General features: G+C 39.9%; 1 protein-coding gene across 2 annotated transcripts in view; it reads right to left on the reverse strand.

The window, feature by feature from the left end:
- gpc5c (glypican 5c) overlaps positions 1 to 24,253 on the reverse strand; it is a 114,023-nt gene that overhangs the window by 85,233 nt on the left and 4,537 nt on the right. For both annotated transcript variants that reach the window (XM_084911646.1, XM_084911645.1), the window contains exons 2-3: positions 18,868 to 19,029; positions 2,982 to 3,685 (exon numbers count right to left, since the gene is read on the reverse strand). In XM_084911646.1, coding sequence (XP_084767772.1) covers positions 2,982 to 3,685; positions 18,868 to 19,029 — 866 coding nt within the window. The remainder of the gene's footprint in view (positions 1 to 2,981; positions 3,686 to 18,867; positions 19,030 to 24,253) is intronic.

Genomic DNA, 24,253 nt, shown 5'->3' on the forward strand with positions numbered 1-24,253 from the left:
GACACTTCACCTACCGCCTACTGGTGTTGGCCAGAAGGGCCGATGGCGCGATATGGCAGCCTCGCTTCTGTCAGTCTGCCCCAGGGCAGCTGTGGCTGTAGCTGCCTCCACCAGTGTGTGAACATGGGTGGATGACTGGGTGTGAAAAGCACTTTGGGGTCCCTAGGGGGGACTAGTAAAAGCGCTATACAAATACAGGCCATTTAACTAAAAAGATATAAAGATTATTTTTAAATAGCTTAACTATTTGATGAGACAACCTTTTACAGCTGGGTGAATCCCTCCTCATCTTTACTTCTAAAACACTCAGCCTCTTTGGTTTGATCATTTTCTACCTACATTGTGTTACTACCTGTTGACAGTTAACCTAAGTAGTTGTAGGATGGATCCATGTGTGTTTTAGTTGCTATCAAATTTGTAATTAGCATATTTTTTAATTTAAAAAACAGTCCAATTTCTCAGTTGCAGCATTCAGTTCTTAGTCTTTGTTCTATTTACAATGAAATATAGCCTTCAAATCATTTGCAACTCGATAAATTCAGTTTTATTTATATTCTGCCTACTATCCCAACTTTTGAAAGTGAGGTTGTATTTTCAAACCAATAATATTCCTTAATTTTATTGTTGCCAAGTGTAAAAGAAAAAGTGCTTGCAATGTAAACTTCTGCAGTCTACTGAGGTGCCGCGATGGTAAATGGAAAGCTTCCAATCAACCCACGAGCCCTTGTTTCCATTATCTAAAGGCCCAGTCTGCTATTATCATTCCTCCGTAAGACCGTAATGAGAAGGTGTGGTAAAACCAACAAGCGGATAAGGTAGACCTGCATATAAACTGTTCTAATATGGACCACTGTTGCTATTTTCTCATAGACATACCATAAAGAGCTTAGTAAGCAACTGAGTCACTGAATGAATGTGTGAGAAAAAAACATGCTTTTATGTGTTAAGAGTTATCCTAGTCTGGCCATCATAACCACGCAGGAGATATAAGGTTTCCCTGTAGGTCAAATGAGCCATATCATTTTCTGTAATGATCTCAACAAATGGCCTCAGAAGCACAGCTGAATCTGGAGAAACTTTAAGACGAATTAAACACAGCTGTATTCTGAGAAAGCCTCACTGAACATTGGTGCTGCTATTTGCATCAATAAGAGTAGCTGTTTTACTGCATATTTTTTCATGTTTTCCCTAATGGTGTCTACTTCTCATAATCCAACTCTAGGATCTACCAAAATCTATAATCCCTTCCCTTCAACCCACCCACAGTTAGGCTCTATATCAATAAAAGCAGGAATGTGTTAGACCTAGGTTGCTAGGTTGGGCTAAAAATGTCATCCTTGGGCAATCCTCTGTGTATGCGTTTGTGTAAGTGTGTGAGTTTGTATGTACGATGTGTTGTATGGCAACGTATATTGGAGACCATGTAGTCTGCAGCTAACAGAGTAAATGAAAGCGCAACCACAAATGGCTTGGGACAGCATCCCAGAATTAAACCGCACAGTCACAATAATTCCTTTAATAACAACTCCATATAATACTCTGACTGGGCAAAAAAGAAGCAGAGTTCGTTGTTTTCAACTCGACTTTAGTTAAGCACATTTTTGCACTTGTACCACAGTTTAACATTTTTCAGTGGGTTCAATGGGTATTTCATAGAACTCGTAGGCCTTTTAGTGTGCGGGTGCGTGTGTGATGACTTTTTACACATGGGTGCTCATGTTTATGCTCCAACCTTGGTGAGTGCTTACTCAAACATATGAAAGCCACTAGTATCCAGATCCTTTTTTTGTCAGCTTACTAGGTCTAGATTGTATGGCCTAGCTGGAACTCTTTCAATTCTGTACCACTTGTCCTCATGCTGCTGAGTCCCCTGCTCTGGGCTTGCCTGCCACCTTATGAATACCAAGCAGGCACACGTACGCACACATGAAATACAAGCTTGGTCTCTCTCCCCGCATAGTTTTATTAGGTCAGTCTTTAAGCCTGGCACCTAACTCTCCTCTGTTACACACAAACAGAGAAAGTTATAACTGTCTATGCATTAATATGGATCCATTTATGTTTTGTAGTTTCCTCCACAACTAAAGAGCCACACTGCTGGTTTCACATGTTGAAGCACATAAGTTACTTACTTGATATGTTGCTGGCCATTTGTCACCAGAATTGCTACAAGTATGAAATGTGTTTTTCTTACCTTCTAGATAAATATTATTTGAAGTTTAGGCAAAGAAAAAATATTGACACAGATGTTGCAAGGCAATTACAATCTGGTGCTTTGAACTTGTGATAATAATGGCCTAATTCAAAAGCTATTTTGTCTGAAACGAATAATCAAAGAAGACTACTCAATATGTATTATAATCTCTGTACTACTTTCTAAGTTGCCTAACCAGGTACAGCTTAACTGTAATGCTTGCTGTCATAGAAGAACAGGTTTAGCTTCAGGTTTCTCTGGCAGCAGTTTATAAAACTCTGTATATGCTGTTGACAATATTAACTTGTGCACACATATTGCTTAAACCATATGGTAGCATTTATAGCATGCAAGTGCACTCACTTGCATACGCTTTATCCACTTTTTGTCTCAGGTTCACCATAGTCAATGAGCAATATTTCTACAGTCAGAATGTAAACAATTGAGATTTTTAGCTGCCTTACCATTTTGAAAAATTATTCCTCTAGCCTCAGTTACCTTGGTGGGGGCTAAAGTTTTTTCAGTATAAACATTATTTTTCTCTGAAAAGTTTCAACGTAGCAGAAACATTAATGTAGTGTGTAGGGTTCTTTGTTGCACTGCTGGAAAAAAAATAAGTCATAACTGACAAGCAAGCTGCAAAAGCTTTCCAATCAATATATTAAACTTTGCCAAGGTACATGTATAAACAAAGATATTAAACAAACAAACAAAAAAAAGAAACGTTTTGGAGGCCTTTTCTTGTGCATTAAAGCCTATGATCGATGTTTCACCAGTGTGTACTCACCGTGGCAGTAATGAGTGGACCATGAAGCTGTGTATAAAGCAAGGCCTCATTAACGTGCCCTCTGACGCCCAGCATGGCCAGTTCCAAACTGTGCTGCCCGGCCATGGCATGGGTAAGTTTCTCCACCAACATAGTGTATCTCCTCCAAGGCTGATCCAATTCTGACAAGCAAGCCAAGCAGCCTCGCATTACATTCAGACAGTAGCCCCCACAGGGCTTGATCAACGTCAGACCTCTGCAGTGGGAGCAGTACATCATCTTCACCAGGGACTTTACGCACTCCTTGCTCAGTCTGGCATGTTCGGTTGCGTTCATGACCTCCAGACCTTCTTCCAGGGCCAGACCGAGTTGCCGCCCAACCCCCAAAGCCCCGGCCAGCTTCTGGGCCATGACGACAGCGTGATTGCCAAACGGGTTGATATCTGGCCGGATCATACGGAGACAGTCACCCATTTTACTGCCCACCATTATGCTGCCTTCAACGCCTGGATTTATAAGGCGCGTGTATGCAAGTGGGAAGAGGTTGTTAAAAAAATGGTGGACTTCTCCCTCCACAGAGACATTACCTCCACGGAGGTAGAGGGAGAGGGAGGAAAAAAGCTGATTTACATGGGGTAGTGCTTGCTGGGACAGAGATGGGAAGCTTGCCTCCAACAGAGAACTCAGGTGGCCTTGAGAGAAGGATAATAGGGACTGGAACATGTCTGAAAGGAGAGAGACACAGAAATAAGACAGAGGGAAAGTAAATAACATTTCATTACTATCATCAATAAATCTTAAATTACATGATCTACAAGCTCACCAGGAACTGGTCAACTGCAAACACATATCAAAACCCTGGAAACTAAACAGTTAGGCTTGGTTTATGTTTATCAAGTTGAGCTGAGAATTGCAGTTGGATAAAGTTATGGAAAATATTCGCAAAGTATGCATGTCTTAGAAAAGATGCCTCTGCTTTTCTACAGAGAGAGAGAGAAAGAAAGATTTAATAATATGCTGACCATTGTAATCTTCTACGTTATTAAGTACGTACTTAATACAAATTAGCAGGTCTACGGCTGAGCTGCAACCAAATTAATTTTCTTTCTTTTAATTTTACCTAAATGTTTAACTTTTTCTCTACTAATTGATATGATTTCCCATTGAATGCAACTTTAAAAAATGTTAACATTAATTATTTCATATTGCAATCTGAAATCTGAAGGTTATTCAACCTATTTCACCTCTACATCACAATTGACTCAAAACTCTACACTGCACCCATGATCTTACTTCCACCATCTTTCCATATATTTTTTTTTCCATGTAAGTGTGTGGGTTCCTGTGGGTTTCTGTCTGTATGTCGCGGACTCAGCCCTCCTCTCTTGGTGTGTGATGTCACCTTGAAAGCATGACCAAACATGAAGGCACAGTAGCAACTGTACAGACACTGAGAAAAGAGAAAGAGGGGGCCGACGCACATATTCTCACTCCAACAACCATGCACACACGTGTATGTAGGTACAAACACATATACATGTACAGTAGTCACTGAAAAGAACATTAGTCTCCAGTACCTGTTCAATACTGTATGTGGGACCGAAAACAGATGAATAACAGATAAAGAATTAATGAGGCATTTTGGACTTTATTTTTATTTATTTATTTATTGATTAACATCCGGAATAATGTTAACTTAACAAGGATGTTGATTCATCAGACTTCATTCATCAAAGCAAATCTATTTCAGAACTGTGTGTGTGTGTGTGTGTGTGTGTGTCCAGCCCCTCCCATCTCACAGACAGAAGGATAACAACAGCCATGTCCTCCTCAACAGCTGCACTAATATGACCGCCGTCTGTGACACACTGGGACTCCCCACAAGCCAGTAAAAAGCACAACTCATTTGTAACACACCCGATAACAACATCACTGTGATCAGGGCTGCTCCCGCTAACATTTAAAGTTGCTGCCTATAAAATTGGCCTAGAAAACAAAAGAATGTGTGATTGAAATAAGGGCGAGAGACATGGGAAAAAAATCCTCTGTTAGGTAATATAACTGGAAAGCTAAAGGGTGACAAGTTATAGCCGGATTGCTTGCTGAAAGCTGTCAGAAAAGCCTTCAAAGAGGTCCTGCTAAAAAGAGATGTAGAAGAGAAGAAAAATAGGAAGCCAAGAGAGGGAGTGGGCAAAGAAAAAAATCGCAAGACTGCCAAAGAAGTTGTAAAGACAGCGTTTTAGTGCCATTTCACTGTCTTCTAAGCCTCTGGTCCTGGTCTACAAAGTTGTTATCAATGTGAGGTCTGCCTGCTTGCCTGCCAGTCAAGGCCGCAATGCTTAATACCACAAGATGCAACCACGGGTTTAGATTACACGGCATTACATAGTGTTATTATAACATTATCATGCTCCGAAATACCGTGGTTTAATCTTTCTCTCTGCGAGACAGAGCGTCTTTTCTACATAAGAAAACAGAAGTTTTCTCAAGACAAGAGATGAACAAAAAAAGTCTTCTAGCTCTCAGCAGCCCCATAAGTGGATGCAAATCATTCAGTGGGTTTATGACAGGATCACTGAATCCTTAAGACATTCCATACTTGTTAAAAGAGCTTTTCATATTTGCCAAGAGAGTGACACAGAGAAAGAACACGAAAGAAGAAAAAGGGAAGAGAGTGGGAAACTGCCAGGAAAAATGGAATAAAGAAACGACTGAACTTTTAAACAAGGAAAAACAACTACCGTACAACCCGACTCCACCTTATGAACATGCTCTGACATCTGGATTCATTTGGCCCCTGGGCTCATTGGACTTCCCTGTCTCTCCGCGGCTCTTACTTCAAACGTGTCCATGTCCGAATATATAGAATTGGAACAACAACCCACCTTTCTTCCTTTCCACACTCCCCGTGACAAACAATAAGTGATAAGTTATGACTGCTATGTTATGTTATGATTCTACTCAAACCTCTCTGGGTGACAGCTTGCAGTGAGGTGCGGTTTAAATTATTCAAACATTCCAGAAGTTCAGATCTTAAGCAAAGCTACGAGGCAGGGAACACAGTGTTTTACCTCATTCTTATCCTTCTGGGGGCAGAGGTTATAGTTATAACCTATCATTGCCTTTTGCTCGATTAACTTGGTAGAACAACCCACACATATATTCATGCAGCCACAAAAATCTGGAGGCGAGTCATATAAACATAAGCTCCCAGGGAGTATTGTAGATTCACAATACATAATTGAAGGTACAATTTATAAGTTATACCTAGAATGCAACTTCAGTATAAGCTGTAATTTAACCTTCAAACGCTACTGTTCACCTACTCATTACTAAGATGCAAATCTTCCATCTTGTCACTCAACATATACCAGATAAGAGAAGGGGTGCAGACTTGTATAAAGGAAGTTTATATAATGGAAGCCACAAAAGACCTAATGCACTAACAGCAAGAACCATGAAGGAACCTGCCTCCATAGAAAGGTACAGTGATGACCGGGCACAGTCTGGTTTAGGCATAAGCTGCCTTATACCAGACTCCACAGGCATTTGATTTTTCATATACAGTGTGAACTGGATCCCATGACTCATTTTTAAATTTTTATTCATCTGTGATTTTCTAAAAAGTTGTCTCCTATGGTTAGACAGATCTAGATTCTCATTCTGTGATAAGTCAAGCATGACTGTTGTGGGCTTCTCTGCATTTTCCAGTTCTGGGAAATATACTAAGAACAAAAAACAGGCCACTTTTTAAGCCACAACTAGCATTGCGTGGAACTCAGTGGGGTTTGATTGTTCTGTCTAACCACTGTACCTAATTCTGGATTTGACCACACTCAGTTCAGACACACACTCGTGGGTGGCTATCATTACTATGTCACAGCCTCCCATCTGTGATCCTGTTGGGAAATGAAGCCTTACTGGATTATTTTGGAGGATATTTTTTTACGAGGCAATTATCTTTAATTTGCTAGGAAGTCCTAAAACACTGAAATTCAAAACACATAATTGTCACGCTAACTCTATGGAAACAAATGAACAGACCTTGTTTGTCTGTGGCCGTCTGGTGCAATCTGACATCTTCTCCGTTTGGAATCAACAATGTATTAAATGTGTAAAATAGCAGCCAGTGGCAACGAGGAAGACGCCTTTGCCCTACAGTGGCTTAAACTGAGAATGTATTTATGACTCTGTAATAAGGTATTGCACCACATCCAAATGCTATGCCAAGGTCATTCTCTAAAATACTGGATTTAAGTCATAGGAGGTTATTTCCACTTTACATTCTGCAGGCCAACCCTTTGTTTAACTGTCTCAATTAAAGCTAAAGTGTCACTATGAAACTGCCACAATCACCAAGTCAAAAATAAGCACAGCGCTATGGTTTTGTCACAACTGGCGTTTCTTGCTTTTGCTACACAGTTGTTACTGTATGGATGGATTCCTCAGTCTAAATCACAATGCACGCATGCACAAGATGTGCATATGTTAATTATTAAAGGTTAATTATTCTGTCTGACCAGTAGATTGACTGCTGTTGCATTATAGAAGCTATTGTTAATTATTTAAAGACTCTGTGAGCAGTCTTTGAAAATTCCAGACTTTCTTTCATCCGTTGGTTTATAGATTATAGACAATGGGTTGCTGGTGGAGATTCCAGGATACATCTGAATACCTTGGGTGACTCTCTAATAAATCACTATTAGAGCAACTATCTGTTGCTCGTTAAGGTAGCATTTCAAACGTTTGCCTTCTGTTTGAAATTGTTTAATTCATAAGTGCTCACTTCACTAACAGTTCTTTTGCCTGTTCACTTCACATCACTGAAACTCTGGTTGCTGCACCGCTGATAGTCTCCTCTTGAAAATTATGAATTCATAAAATAACGGGCAAAATTCCACCAAATCTGCTACACAAATACTACGTCCAGTTCAGTTATAAACAGGAGAGAAACAGAATAAAAGGAAACATATTAAGTTCAAGCTAAACCCAACCTAAAAGCTGGGATAGATTCCAGCCCCCTGGTGTGCCTAAATTGCGCAAGTGGACAAAACAATGGATGGATGGAATTATATATGTTTGCATTGGGTAAAAATACTCCAGAAAATGTATTTTGTCCCATGAGGGTATATCTAATAATGGAAGTGGCATGCTTGTAGAGGTGTTGCATTGCAATCTAACTTTGTTCTGTTATCCTGGCAAATTGTGTTTCTGCCAGAGGTTTCTTCCTCCTAAAATGGAGTTTTTCCATTGTCACCAAGTGCTTTGATTGTTGGGTTTGCTTTGTATTATTATAGAGTCTGTACCTTATATAAAGCGACTTGTGGTGAGTGCTGTTGTGATGTGGCGCTATATAATTATAATTCAATTAAAATTAATTACTGTGGGATAGCTGGTGGATAAACAGTAATAAAAACAAGTGTTGCATGATGCACTTGAGGGCTCGAGTTCTTGAATTCATAAGTGCATGCGTGCGTGTGTGCATAAAAAACTTTGTAACCCTACAACCATTATTGGACTTTACATCCAAATCCCATTATGAAAACCTGAGATACAGGGTATCACAGATGACACTGATTTCAATTTTTGCGCGAGCACAAGCAGAGAGAATCTACATATTTGCTACTATGTATGTCTATTTTCAAGCATCTATATGTGACCCTGTAAATGTGTGTGTGCTTCCGTGTGCTTGGAGATGTGGTAATACCGTGATAATGAGACCGGAGACACTGTTCTCATACCATGGAGTTGTGGGTCATTCCTATCTTGGCAATCAGTCCTGACTGAACCTGACCAACCATGTTCTCAGGCAAAGCATTTTAATCCTACACGCTTGGGTTTCAGACAGGTCACCACACAGTTATGTGACATAGTGACATATGTGTAGATTACATATTCTTGTTTTAATTAGCAGAAATACTGTATATAGGTCCATCATCGCCCACGCACTGCTGGTCATCTTAGGTTACATGGAAGAGCTGCAGTGTCACACAATCTCCCAGTTTAATGGTAATAAACTATTAATAAGTCTTTGAATTAATCTGTTGATTCATCATACTTGTGCAGCGAAATCATACATCTAAAATCTAAAGTGGTAGCATGACTCATCTGTCAGACACCAGGCGCAGACATGCTGCTCACATAAGTTTGACCTAAAAGAATTGGAAAACTGCCCTCCTGCCAAGAACACTTTGAGTTGAAAAACCTCTTTGAAAGCCCATATACAATCAAAATGTATGTGCACATAATGTAGCTGACCTTTGGCTCCAAGTCCTAATTTGCCTGTCTTGTCCTATCAGGAGGTGAACGTTTGGAATAATGAGGGAGAGGTGTGGGGGCTTTATATTTCACTATAAGCATTCCGGGAATCTAAATGGCAACCCTGCTGTGTCAATAGGTAAGGAAAGAAAAATTAAAAAAATTAAAAAATCATATCCTGCGGTGTCCACAGTGCACTGCCCTATAATGTGGCAGGGAGGCAGACTGAACATGGAGACTGAATGGTGGAGGAGGGGGGCAACGCTTTCTGCTTTGGCAAAAGAGGGGAAACATGATCGACTGCAGGGAAATGAGCAGATGAGCAGATGAGAGAACGACAGGGACAGAGGAGACAGAGCTCAGGAGCTGTGGGTGAGGGGCTGAGGGAAGAGTGGTGGGGTGAAGGTTGCTAAAGTGGCTAATACCATAAAGGGGAAATGTAGACAGTCAGCACTGGTAGAGACTGTTGACAGATTGATGGACAGAACCTCTGGTACTTACCATTAAGAGGGCCATAGGAGTTTAGTCATGTCCCATTTTCTCTTTAATTTATTGGTATATAGATTACAACTATGCGCATCTAAATGCAGCAAATGTTACTAGAAGTGTGACCATAGCAACAAAATATATTTTACCCAGTCAACACCATGGGAAAAGTGATTAGACAGCATCCATTCTGATTAACTGTATGACAAAAGAAAAGAGAAGGACCAGCGAGTGACATACTTTTTCTAACTCTGGCTTAGATTGTGAAAAATGTAGCATTGCTCCATGCAGTAAGAAAATTAGTTCATACAAAAGTTTCAGATTGTGAAACTTTATAAAGATGTGAAAGGAAATGAAAAGGCTAGTGAACACAGTGGTTGGGATGCTGATAGGGGGCTGCATGAGTGCAGAAGGTGTAGGGATGGTCATATACGCAAATATTCAATAGAAAGACTGATTTTTCTTTCCCAGGATTCATGACACCAAATTATTGCCTTTAATTCTAAAAGATTAAAATTCTCTGTTTATTGTAGTTTACTAGCAAAAACCTGGTCTATGTGCAGTTTTTGCCAAACCTCCGGTGCTTTTTCAAAGTCTTCACTTTGTATTTAGTGGTGACTCAAACAAAATTCCATGGCGTATGCCAGTGGTTCCCAAACTTTTTTTGCTAGGCCCCCCCTTTGTTTTACAAGAAAAATCTTTTTTTTTTTGCGTTTACGTGTGGACGAGGAATACAGAGTTTGTCATGCAACATCAAAGGTATGTGCCTTTTTTCACGTCACGCTGTGCGCCACGTTATTGTTTACATGAGATGAATTACAGAATGGCAGATAGAGACAAAATACCGTTGCTGTTAATCTGACTATCTTCAGGTTTTACACGCTTACATATACACACGCAGTTACTATCCCTCCATTTAGAAAGGCAGAGACGTCACGGTGTAATTATTTTATGTGTAGTCGTTTTTTTCCTGTGTTATAATGTTCAACATTGCTATCAATACATTTTTCAAAAAAATGCCTCTCTGTGCAAAATGGGTTCAAAAACAGTACAGTAACTTTACTGTATAAAGAGCTAACATCTCCAAAATGTCAGGAGTAGTTAGTCATTACAACAAGTGTTTGTGAACTAAAAATAAAGAATGTTTGATACTGTTTGTCCGTGATTTGGAGAGCCCAGCGCGTGCTCCCAACACAGGGAAAACCAGTTCTGCAGGGGAGACCTACCTCGACACTTGTGCAGGTGAAGCCAAAGGGAAGATATGCTTCACCATATTTTCTAGTCTTTGGCTTGGAAGGAAGTTGGTTTGGAAACATATTTGGCCATGCCTCATCTCCTGCTTTGCATTTGTGTGGGAGGCCCGTCAAAAACCTGTCCATTATGTTAGCAGTGTCCAAGTGTCCTTTTTTTTTCTTTTCATATGTATGCCTTGAGAAATCACAATACACAGAAACCGTTTGCATTGACAATCAAAAATTTGCATAACCGTATTGCACTTACAATATTATAGAACTTAATGTTTTATTGACAAAAATTCAGTAGTGAAATGATTCCATTTGCAAAAGAATATAGGTCCGGTGCAACCTCAAATTAGCCGGTGATGCCTTTTTACATACACAGGTAAATTGAACAAAAGTGCCTAGCTAAACCTAACTAAATGCATGACTCTCTGTAGTTTGTGACAAATTTTAAAAATGTCCAGGTAATAAACCATTACTTAAGTGGAAACTGATGAAGACTAAACTAGAGGCAGCCAGAGAAAGAGACTGGACTCCAGATATTCATAAAAAAAATGAAAGGAAACATTTAGGCTAACATATGATTAACGTGAAACAGACCCTTAAACGGACTGAGGTGTTAAACAAATCCAAGATGAAAGGGACTCTAATAAAGAATTTTCCACTTTTCTAAGCAGGTGTGGCCTCTGTTTTCATTTATCAGCTTTATCATAAATCAGGCATACAGGAAGGTGCAAGCGTATTGTTTAAATTAGGGGCCAAAACTGGTCTGTATAATTATCTAAGTCCAGTACGCTATGAAAACAAAATAAAATGCTTGTATTTTCTGACTACAATAAACAAAAGGATAATACTAAATAATCAAGACCTACGCAAAACAATATTTCTTAAGATAAGATAAGATAAGATAAGATACCTTTATTAGTCCCACGAGTGGGAAATTTCATGTCAAAGGGCAAATTCCCAGCATAATCCCAAAACCCAAAGTGGTGACAGTTTACCAATGATAGACTGCACTGTGCTTGACTTAAAGGCTTAAACCTGTGTTCATCTTGGCTTACAATGCAGCAGATACAATCTATCACTGATCATATAAAGAGGACACAGCTGGAAAGAGTCAGAAGACCATTTTCATCATTTACTGCAACTCCTCCCCTAATACAATGGATGAATGACCTGGGAATTAGTGACTAAATCCCACTGTGGGGACTCGTTAATGGTACAAAGAAGCCACAGAGGCAAAAAGGAAACAGAAGAAGCAGAGGAGTGTCTATGACAGGGTGTAATGAGCAAAATGACTTGACTTCAATGTGGAAGTGATCTGCTAAATCATTCCCACACTCAGCTGGAAAAGAGGCACAAGAGAAAGACAGCTAAGTCCAACCAAATTTGGGCTGAAGCAAACATGTGAGTCATACTACAGAGGCATATGCTGATCACAATGTTGATCCACTTATGCATTAAAAGCATACATTCTCCCACAGGTTCTGGCTGAAAACAGCTCTCCTTCACAGGAAGTCTGGCCAATTTGCAAAGTACAACACGCCATTCCCCCAAGCTCACCAATATCCCCTTATGTGCCTCAGCATGACCTTATTATGGTCGAATCCACATTAATCTCCCTCCAAAATATCTCCTCATCCTCAGAGATATTAAACCTCTGTGGTAAGGGTTCTGGTTATTATTAGGCATTTTCTCAAAAATATTTTGACTGACAGCTGCTGTGTAAGGACACATGTGCACACATCTACATCTAAGGAGTAAGCTTTGTGTAAGCAACCTTACTAGGTCAGATCTAGTAACATTTAGCAATCACTGTACAAGCAGTTACATTAACAGATACATTCAAAAAATGATTCTTGGCCCTTATAAACATGAAGCAATAATTCTCGGTAAAATGTAGCTGAAATATATAAAATCAAAGGTTTATTTATTCAAATAATTAATCATTGAGTAAAATATGCTGAGTATACACTGAATGTATACTAATCAAGCACATTTCATTTAACCTATCCCATTAAATTTAACATTTTGTACTGTATTAATGTTGCAAAATTACATGGAAAATTTACATTGAATCAAATTACTTAAAGTACACATTTTGGGCATAAATATTGTTTTTAGTGTAGACATGTGGGGTCGTGCAAGATTATGACCCCACACCCAAAATTCCTCAATAGCTCAACAGTTTCTTAGGAACTCTGGAGGCTTTTGGCTGAGATGGACAGTGACTTAATAAAAGAGAGGTGGTATGCATTAATGTGAAGAGAGTTTATGAAGACAGCATTTATGAAAAAGCAAGTAGGCTACACAGATGGCAATGTGGAAGGTAACTCGTGGGTCTCAGACTCTGAGCATGCATCAAGACGTCTCAGACTAAGGTCTTCAGAAAATACTAAGCAGGATGTCTATTCTTTTCTCGACAACCTTGACCCTCACAGCATCAGATGCCACAGTACGGTCCACTCTGTCACTTTGATTATGTCTGAATTTAGTCATGTGAAACGTAACATAGAAGTGACCTATGCCTCAGCAATGTGAGTTATCCCATGTCTGAAAAAAACTACATCTCTCTCTCTCTCTCTCACACACACACACACACACACACACACACACACACACACACACACACACACACACACACACACACACACACACACACACACACAGATCAGCCAGTGAAGCGTGAGTGCAGCTGAATAACATAAGAAAAAGCCAGGCTGAACCTATCAGCAGTAGAGTATGAATCCTATCAGCCAGCCAGACAGAATCTGTTCCAGAAAAGCCAAACTGTCTTGGACTGGTAACAAGCACTGGGAAATATGACTTTGTCTTATTATCAAGTAATTTCCTGAGTGTGATGCTTATTGTGCTCTTAGTCCTACCAATAGCCTCACAACTATTTCTAACAGGAATGTAGGAAACAGTATTTATTAAGCAGCCTCAGAAAATAATTTGTGAGAAGGGAAAAAAATTGGATATTTATCCAAGGTTCCTTCTAATCATTGCAATAGAACTTGGCACAAGGCTGGACAGATATCTAGACCGCTATGGTATTTGCTTAGGCATTCAATCTAATATTGTGATGCATGCGTGCTTGCTGAGGAAGATGGTGGCTAATGAAGAAAAACAAAAGAAGACTTTTGGATTAAATATGACAGCGGAGAACAGAGATGTGTTTATGGTTATGGTTCTATTTTGCAGAGTGCACTGTTGGCAGCCATGTTATCTTTAAGACATGAGAGCGCTCTGCAGCACACATGCCAGCCAGCAAGTTCAAGATATTGGCACGCTGCCCACTTGGGCCCAGCATGCTCTTGTTAAGCAACCAATGCTGACAAAGCACGGTTCACAGAAAGAGAGAGAGAAGGAGAGAGAGACACCCGGGAAGATAAAAAAGGAAAGTTGTCAAGAGGGTAGCAGCACGTAGTGACTCTACAGAGAAAAAGCCTGTTCACTCAGTGGTTTTAAAGGCATACATATGCATTAAAAGCATACATTCTCCCACAGGTAGACACCTGACAGAAGCACATTCAAACACACCTGTGCACACTTCACTGTGCTCCTTCCTTTAGCAACAAGCCCTCCCTTCATCTTATTTCTCTCTGCTCACTTTCAAGGCCCCAGTCCCTGCTCTCTGGGTTCTCACACATTCATGAGGTGAGAAGGGCAAATGAAAAGCAGAGGTAATTAGGACAGATTTGAGCCCAACTTCAAGACTTTATGGCACGTTGAGCTTCTCCCTTGCTCCTCCCTCTTTTCCTTTTGTTATTTCCCACTTTTCCCCAGTGAGGCCGAGTTCTCCAAACTCTGAAAGCATCCTTCTTGCATCCTGTCCTCATGTGTCATGTTTACTCAGGAGGCTAGAAAGGCATTGCAATAGAAACACACTTAGTACACACGTACTTCGAAAGACACAATGCATTTGCTCCAATATTAAGTCCATAAACACAGTCTCCCTCCACCCTGTAGACTAAATGAGACATGTAGGGACCGATTCCGGATATCCTCCCTAATTTGAGCATGAGCTCATAGCGCCGAGCAATGTCATTCTGTGTCCAAACGTCAGCCTCTAGAGCAATAACCCTGTCGTTTAAAACATCTGCAGAGAAATATACACGCAGACATGAAGTGAGAGAACAAAAATGATGACGTGAGAGAGGACGGGATAAAATTAGTGAAAGACATTGCAGACAAATCCAGAGATTGCAATAAAGATAGAGGGACCTGAATCTGATGGATAAACGATGCTTGAAAACAGGATGTAGCAGTCAAGTGACTCACTCTTCCAATCATATGCAAAAGCAATAAATCAAATCAAATACATGCAATAAATGAACCTGTTGGCTCAACAAAGGCTGCGTTGTGTGGGCCACCCAGGATGATTCTGACAGTTAAAATAAAGAAAGCATTAAGCAAACTTTTTAATTAAACTAAAACGCTTCAGGCTAGGTATTCTTGTTTGCCTGTCAGTGCTGAGAGAGAGGAAATGAGAGGCATGGGGTTGTGAGTGCAAAGAACAACTAACATGGAAACTACTGTCTAAAAAGGCAATTAGAAGAGCTGTAAATTCCCAAAAGGCAGGGGGACAATTACTGTAGGCAGAACTAAGCCACCTGGGAAGACAAACAATCTCGCAGTGACTCACTTATTATCGTGCATTCCCATTATCTATTCTCCCCATTAGTTTGTCTTCTTATTCTGCATTCTGCCTTTAAAAGCCGAGGCCTTCAAGTATCTTCCAGTCTTCCATTGTGGTTTTCGATAACATCGGGTCTGAAATTCATGTACAGAAATACACACGCACACAGAAGCACACGCATAGCCTGCCAGGCGTCTGGAGAGTTCCTGGATGATGAAACAAGGATCAGCTAATTATGCCACCTCAGTGAGAAAAGTAATCGTTCTTTATATGGCGTGGTTTTCAGTCCCTGTCACTCTTTCTCAAATTAACTCCTTGTCCTCAAAGGGCACGTACTGCAAAGTTTCAAATGTAGTGCACTCACTTTGTATGATATTTAAGCCAAGAGAGTACATTTCTCTGAAAAAGTATTTGTCAAGTCTTGTGAGGACAACTTGAGCCTCAAGGTGGCCACAGTGTCTAGTGAAGGTGGTAAATATTGTACATGCTTACATGTCTTTGATGCATATGTATATGCTCACACACAGACACACAATATCCTGCACATGTAATGTACACATGTTCAAAATTTCTATATTACACAAACATTAATGGCCTTTAGCTGTGAGTCAGGCCCCCCCTCTCATATCGGTGTCACTAGTGATCAAAAGTGTCAGCATTTTCCTGACATCTGCCATCCCAGCCTCGTGACTATATACCCAGATACCTACTCTCTTGCTCATCATTCCCACCTGTCGTTCACACTCTCACACACACGCAGACACCACACACACAGACAAACAAACACATGAAATTCATTTTCCTGTTCAACAGCTTGCAAACAAGAGTTCCCTGAACGAGAATCTACTAAAATCCTAGTAAGAATCCTTACAACAAGCAAGAAAACATTAGGCCACAGAAAAGTTTCCAAGCGAGATCACGCCAGATCTGATTGGCTATGGCAGGGTGACAGCCGAAAGCCCTTGATGGCAATTTTAAGCTGACCGAGCTTAGAGCGGGCTCTGTGGTTCACACCTACCAACCATCAGTGCCCAATGACCATTCCTTATCAGCTATGACATGGATTAGGAGAGCCTGTTTGTGCTATGGTTGCGAGAGGGAGAGTAGTGAGCTGACCTAGGTGTATCTGTGAGGATCCTGTGGGAGGTTTAATGTTAGGAAGAATGAATGATAAGGAAGAGAGGGGCTGATGCCTGAAAATGAATAACCTGGCTGTGGGTTTTAGGGCAGGACACTGGTATGATAAGGTGGAAGAACTATAGCTAAGGTTATTTGTATATTTTCAAGATTTTGAAGCTAACAACCGAACCTGTTTATTCACATTATTACAGGAACACAAGCGCACATGTGGTCTGCATTTAGGGGGTCATACTCATGACATGGCAACTCCCACATAAGACAAAGCACAGTAGGAAATTTAAGGCTGCCAAAACAAACGATGTCCAACGAAAGCACATATACACGCAGACACACTCCTCACACACCCCCATGTAACTTCCAGTGTGCATATCCTTTTGGCTAACCTTACCAATCAGCATGAGAGCTTTGAGTTCAAATAATACGAACAACAGTGTAAAAAAACACTCAGACACTGCACCCGTCGTGAGATTTGCTGCACACACCTGAATATAAGCTGAGAGCAAACAAAAAGAAATAGGAGGAAAAGGTGATCCACAAACAATTTCCTATCATTTAGAGTTTAAATAACAGCACCAGTGTTATCAGACGAATTCATATTCTTGTTACTTCAGTATATGAGGCACCGGCTACTTCACATTCCACTACAGGCTCTCAGACAGCTCAGAGACTGTCCTTAGAAGGCCTTGAAAATTAAAGCCTAGTGACATCATCATTTTCGGCACCATCCAGTTTCTATTGTTATTCCATTGTTATTTTCCATCTTGGCCTTTTCAGGATATGTTGAACACCTGATCTTCATTCACGAGGAAGGCTCAGACATGAGGTAAGGAGGGAGGAATAATAATAACCCTGAAAAGGACAAACACAGCTATTTCACTTAATTGGTTTATGAGCATGTTGTATGAGGAGCTTATCTCTAGAAACGTTTAAACACTTATAAAAATGCTTTGTGTTAAAGCAGTGGAATTTCACATAGCTTTCATTTTAGTTCAAGAAACATTATGTGGATGAGTATACACTTTCCAGATGACATACATGAGTTAAACGTGAGCAGTAATTTCCATGGCATCGATGTACAGGACCGTTCCCTTACCCGTTATTACTCCATTATTTCATATTAGACACCAAGACCAGCAGTGTTTCTTGCTTCCTTTGTATCAAAAAATCTGGCCAATGCTGCATCAAAGCAGTTTGTGGCCATATAAAACTAATTGCATGGTACTAAAATTCCTGTAGCACTAAAACATCCGAGGCATGTTTCCTACTGAGTGGCATTGTACTGGAGGAAAAACCTGGTCTGTTTTAGATTTGTTTTTTTTATTTAAATGACACTGCAATTAGTGGAGGAGGGAGGGCAAACTTGGGAAGCTGGTGCACTGCTTGATTTAGTTGTGTGTAGCACAAAGACCTTTAACTTCCAAGATAGGCTTTTATCTACAGCAAAGATTTTTTATATCAAAGAGGCATCACAAACAAAAATTATATAAATAAATAAAGAACAAAAGCAAAAAGAACTATTACTTTCAAGGATTGTTACAGCCTACCTCAAAACTACTATGATTTCTTTTTCCAAGGACTGCAGTCGTTGTTTTACTGTCCCAGGAGCAGGACTGGACCGTTCTGAAGCAGACCATCTTCCACAAAACACTAGAGGCTAAGAAAAAGACCTCCATACTCTCTTTTCCCGTCTACCCTCAGTGATCCTGCTTCATATTTCTGCTGCTGCCAAACCCACAGAAGAAGTGGGACCATGCCCATTTCCTCAGTTACACTTGCCTGCACGCCAGTTACCAAGGTCCTGGGAATCTGAGTGAAAACTTACAAATAAATATTCTTGCCTGGAAACAAGCAAATAAACGTAGATATTTGCTTATTTTATTGTTTAATCTGGATTCTAGTAGAGGAAATAAAGTTCAGTTACAGGTCAACAAACGCTGGGTCAACTTTTCTAGCTTGATTCTTTGCAGAAGCCAGCCCCTCTGGGCTATCAGTCCCATGCAGTGGCAGGTACAGTGTGCTGCAGGTATGTCATACGTAGGTGAAGCATAACAACTTACCAACGCGTTGAATAATTATACTATACATAAAAACAAGTTTCAGGTCAATTCAGCCCTAGCTTGACCCCCATTGTATATGAACTTACCCTGGAAGGCATCGGCATGGAAAGCGATCACATGCTTAATCTCATGGGTGTAGGCCTGAATGTTATGGAGAGTTTCCCGTTTTACAGCAAACTGGTAGCTCTCCTCCATCTTCCGGGTGCAGCAGGATGGGCCTTGGTGCTTACAAAACAACAGATCTGCATCTAAGAAAGTAAAAAAGCAGGTTTAGTTTATTTGCTGTTCTCTTTTTTTGGTCAATCCAAATTTAGACAAGCTATAACGTTAACAGACAGAAGAGCCAGAGGACAGGAAGTGAAAGTCATCATCCATGTTTCCAGCCATAATACTTTCCTGTTAAATATATCGTTGTCTCAATTTGATGTGACTGAGCACATCGGTCATATCAGGATGTACACTGGTGCAATGCAAACACACAAAGGTTTACACACAAGCACAAACACAAATACAAGCAACAGCAGTGGGAAATCACATCTATAAAAAAAACTCCTGTTAATCACAATACTCCAGTTCATCAGCTAATACAATAAAAAAGAACAGTTTAATTACAAACACATAGTTTAGTTCAGTTAGACATTTGTACAGTAGTACTCTACCAGTGTTACCTACTCCTCACCAGTGCTTTTAATACTTTATAAATACAATTACAATGTCACTGAAACGGCCCTTTCCCACATTTATTTGCACAAATGCACATGCTCATTTTCCATTTTCATAATGTATAAGTCTGGTATGATAACTCATTTTACTGGGGGAAGGGCTGAACAGGAGTGGCTGGAGGCAGGTGTTGTAACCAGAGCCTAAAGCATGGCCTAAGGACAGACCACAAGACCAGTGCCTCACTGTCCAAATCCCACCATGAAACACAATAGGGTTTCATTCTGAATCCCTCTTTCCCTTCTCCTCCCTCCCTCCCTCATCCCCATTTGCCTGGCATATCCTTGTGAGGCCTGGGTGTCTCTTAATTACCCAGTGAGGCTCCATTTGTTCCCATCTCAGAGCCAGATGAGTGAAGTCATAACTGGCTGTCCTGCCCCTTACAGCTCATTATCTCTATCTCTGTAGCAGTCCAGCCCTTCTGTATTGGCCCTGGCTATTATTACATGGAGCCTAATATTGAGATTCTAATCACTTTAAAAGCCCAAATCAAATCAAAATGCTCATATAAAGCTCAAATTGGGTAAACAGACCCAAATTGATCTAACATTTATTTGTTTGCAGAGGGGTAATTTAAACATACACATCCCATCTTCCAACAATGATTGACTTAAAGCTGACATCCTTCACTGCACAAAAGTCATGAACTTTCTGAGAATGAAAAAGTTAAGAACCATCCAGCAACTACTACAGTAAACAACCTTTAAGAAGCAGAGCAAGCATGTGCTTAGAGTTAACTCGTTTGTTCATTTCCTACACTTTGGATTAAATAGGTCAGTCACTGTATAGATTTTAAAATCTACACCCAGTTCAGACCTCTTTAGCGTGGACAAACAGTTGAGTTATAGAACAAATGACATGCAAAAAAAAGCTCAAACTGTTAGTTTTAGAAGTGCTTCACAAACATTTGTAGCATTTGATCCTGTAATAAAACATCCAATAACAATTTTAGTGCCACTTATTACTCTGGGAAATACTTGAATTAAGCTTAATTTATGCTTATTTGACATTAAAAATACATCAAGTTTTTCTTTAAAGATTTCTGAAAGGACAAAGTATTGTTTTTGCTCTATTTTTAGGCTAAGATTTCCCTATATGTGGTGCATGTCCTCTCTCCTCTTCTGTCCCTGACCCTGCTCAATTCACTGGCTGGCTCCTTCTCTCTTTTGTGTTTGCGTGTTATCTGTGATATGAAAGTAATATCCAGGGACTCATAGTGGAATTCTGCCTGGCTTCTCCGTCCACTGCGCGTAACTGTGTGGAGTAAGTGATACTCAGGAAGACTTTGACTCTTAAAGCCACCGCAGCAGACAGGACAGGCTGACTGTGTTCCAAATATACTGAGCCATTTCCTGCAATCAGCCCATGCCACTGCTTTCCCCCCCTGTCGTAGCGAACAACTCCTGAATTTGTTCTTTTTTATCTTTTTGAATATTTATTTGGTGCTTTCTACATGAAGGAGAAGTATGGAACCTGTGAACGCAGGCCCAAGACTCACTGAAGTCTACAATACAGGACATATTGTACTGTATGTATCAATTTTCATCTTCTTTGTGAAAATGTTTTAACCATAATGCCTTTGTAATTGCAGTATAGCCAACATACAAATCTTTAAAACCCATCATATTTCTGTCTTTCATTGCTGCGTGACTGGTTAACATTAAGTCACTTGAATGTAACATGGGTCTTAAAAGGCTGCTCAGTTACAACATGAATGAAAACTTCTGCAAAGTCAAAAAACAAAAGGACACATTCGGAAAAAGCAACAGTTGATAGCAACGATAGCAAATTTCCCCCATTATACTTGGCAAACTACTCAGCTCTGTCAAAGTGCTTGAGGATGTTGACTTAACAGCAGTTTCCCAATCATGCCTCAAACCTTCAGGTGGAAGGATTCATATGTTGCACAGTGTCACTGTTGCCTTTAAGGCATTCCCGCATAAAATCACATCTATATATAATTTTTTTGTCATTTGGCTCTACGTCATCACAGTGCATTTTGAATCAGATAACCCAAATTTGAGCTTAACAAACTCTAGCAAAAACTTTGTAGGATTTACAGCTGTTTTATTTTATTATTTATTTTATTGCTGGGAAATAAGTAAGTGTCCAGATTTTGTTTCTCTTTTCCTCTATGATATAAAACAGCAATTGTCTCTGCAATCTCAGCCACGGCTCGCAGCTTTACACAAGTATCGTGGTGATCACTCAGTACTGACCCTTCATTATGTAATTGTTAATTTTTTGTAACCTTGTTATGAGTTTGCAATCTTTGTTCATCTTCATGATGCTGTTTCTGTCTAATTAAGTGCTACTTTTTAAATTCCTTACACAAACTTTTGCAAATCAGTGACTCCAATCCTTGATTACTTACCAGTGATCCCTTTTCAACTGCTATGCCCTTGTGAGTACAAATACATTTTTTTATTAATGAAAATTAATACTTATGTACTGATGATTTTCTTTGTACCATCAAAAACACATTGCAGGGGTGCTGGAAAAACTTCTTTCACAGCACATCATCCACCTCACCCTATCCCTATCATCTTCCTCTGTCAACCTCTGCATGTTTGACTTCCACGAACCTCCTACCTGGCGACTCTGGGTTTTTTTGCCTTATATACTGTATTTCCACATATGTTTGCACATGTTTCAATAAAGCACTCTGCCTATTCCAGCTTAGCTTCCTGTCTTTTTATTAGCGCCAGCCTCTCCAAACTATACACCACTCTACTACCTCCACTCCACCCAAAAATGAATTAATTCATTGATTAACTGCATATTTAGTATATCTTAAAAATCTACAAGAACTGATGAACTCTCATACCAACCTTTCCAGGCAATCAGAATGTTATATAAGAAAAATGCGCAGAATACTGTGGTGCAGAAATACAGCAAGATTTTCTTTGTACATGGTCTACAAGTTGAAGGTATGTATTTTTTATGTGATTCTACACGCAATCCAATTGGCCATTATAGAGCTCTGTAATTAGTGCCTAATCTACATACTGCTCATTCTGCCTGGCTGAACTTTAACACACCCTTCTAGACATCAACTTTGATTTCTAATCCCCTTAATTGTCCTCAGATGACAAATACCTCTGGGGTAATTTACCATTAATGACATGGCTCAGGGGTCTTGATTTGTTAGCCATGATCCCTTCAGCAACATCTCAGCACCCTTCATTGAACAAGCCAAAACATCTGAGTGAAGAAACTCTACTGCTGTTTACCACTGCTCACATGCCACGCCTATGTAATACTAAAGTATCACATTTGAGTTTTCTACAGTATAATGCTTAGAAGAAGAAGATATGTTGCACCAACTCTGGTACTAATTTATTCATAGGTAGCTCACATCGCCTCAGTATGGTATGGAAATGTTGTTTGGATTTGGTATGCACTAATGAGCAGGTGATTTGTGGTTTCCTGATACTGCTGTTTTTTTCTAATATTTTTCTGAGAACAAGAATAACTTTGTTAGAAAGTGAGAAAGTGAGTAATTAATGCAGTTACCCTTCTCCTGCCTCAGGAAGTTAGTTCCCTTTGAAATCCCAAGATCCACTGAACTTTCAGGATATTTGCTCTATACAGATTTGTGATGCTTTGGATAGGCCATGTTGAACCAAAACACATTTCAAAAGGGTCTCTGCCACATACCTGCATTTTTGGACTACTTTGAAACTCAAATGAAATGTTTAACTTTCCCATACCCCAATCTGGAACAGCCTACAGTGAGAGTCTAAAGAGTCTAAAACCACACTGAAGGGCACAGACAGAGCAGAAAGAGAGATGTTAGGCTGGCAGGCAAACAGATGCAACCTGATGAAGCAGCATAATATCAGATGGGCATGCTTGTATATTTTTCTGTTGATCATAATTAAGTAGTTGATACATACTAAATACTGATATTCAAGCTTGTTGCAATTGCAAAAACGTTCTTGTTACCTTATATACTATATTTCCATGCATGTCCTAGGATGTTTTAATAAATCCCTCTACTTATTTTCCATTTTCCTGGGAAAATATAAAGAAATGTGAGGTGGCTTGAGACTTTGCACAGTACTGTACATCGTTATATTTGAGAGGTAGATAAAATGACATCATAAAATCATATTTTCTCCCACCACATAAGTGAGCCAGGAGGGTAACATAGACCACAATCATCTGAAACACAAGACTGCGTCAGACTGAAATCCAATAAGATGGGAAAACCTACTCAGACAGGGTAATCTCACCTTCAGTCTGGACAGCACTGGCTGGAGCATCTAAGTAAAAAGATCAAAGACCATGCAAGATTTTTATTTTATTTTTACGATTTTACCATCCTCAGTTTTAAGAAACTGGAGATTTTGGGTTTTTTATGTTGTTATTTGTTTGATTTTCATTCCAACTTGGGAAAAAAAATGTTTGAAAAACTGCCAGACAGAAAATGGACTAGTGCTCAATAAAGTCTGTATGGAGTAGGTGTGCTCCATGTGTGCACAGCTTCAGTAAGAGAAGCCAAGTTAAAAAAGGAATCAACATAGCCAGAGCCAATCAAAGACTGTGGCACACTTTGAGAGCTTGCCAAAGCCTTTAACACTGTAAACGGTTAAGGATGTGGCGACATGTGATAACACACTGAGTTCCCGTTCACCTTTCTATTAACACGGCCTTACCCCTTTTGCATTAAACACACAAGACACTTTCTCTTTCTCTCTAAAACAGTTGTTAATGACTCAGTGAATTAGCGTGGCGATACGAAAATGG

The sequence above is a fragment of the Perissodus microlepis genome, chromosome 18, assembly GCF_051167445.1.
Source record: "Perissodus microlepis isolate ML-2025 ecotype Zambia chromosome 18, ASM5116744v1, whole genome shotgun sequence".
In the NCBI taxonomy this organism is placed as follows: domain Eukaryota; kingdom Metazoa; phylum Chordata; class Actinopteri; order Cichliformes; family Cichlidae; genus Perissodus; species Perissodus microlepis.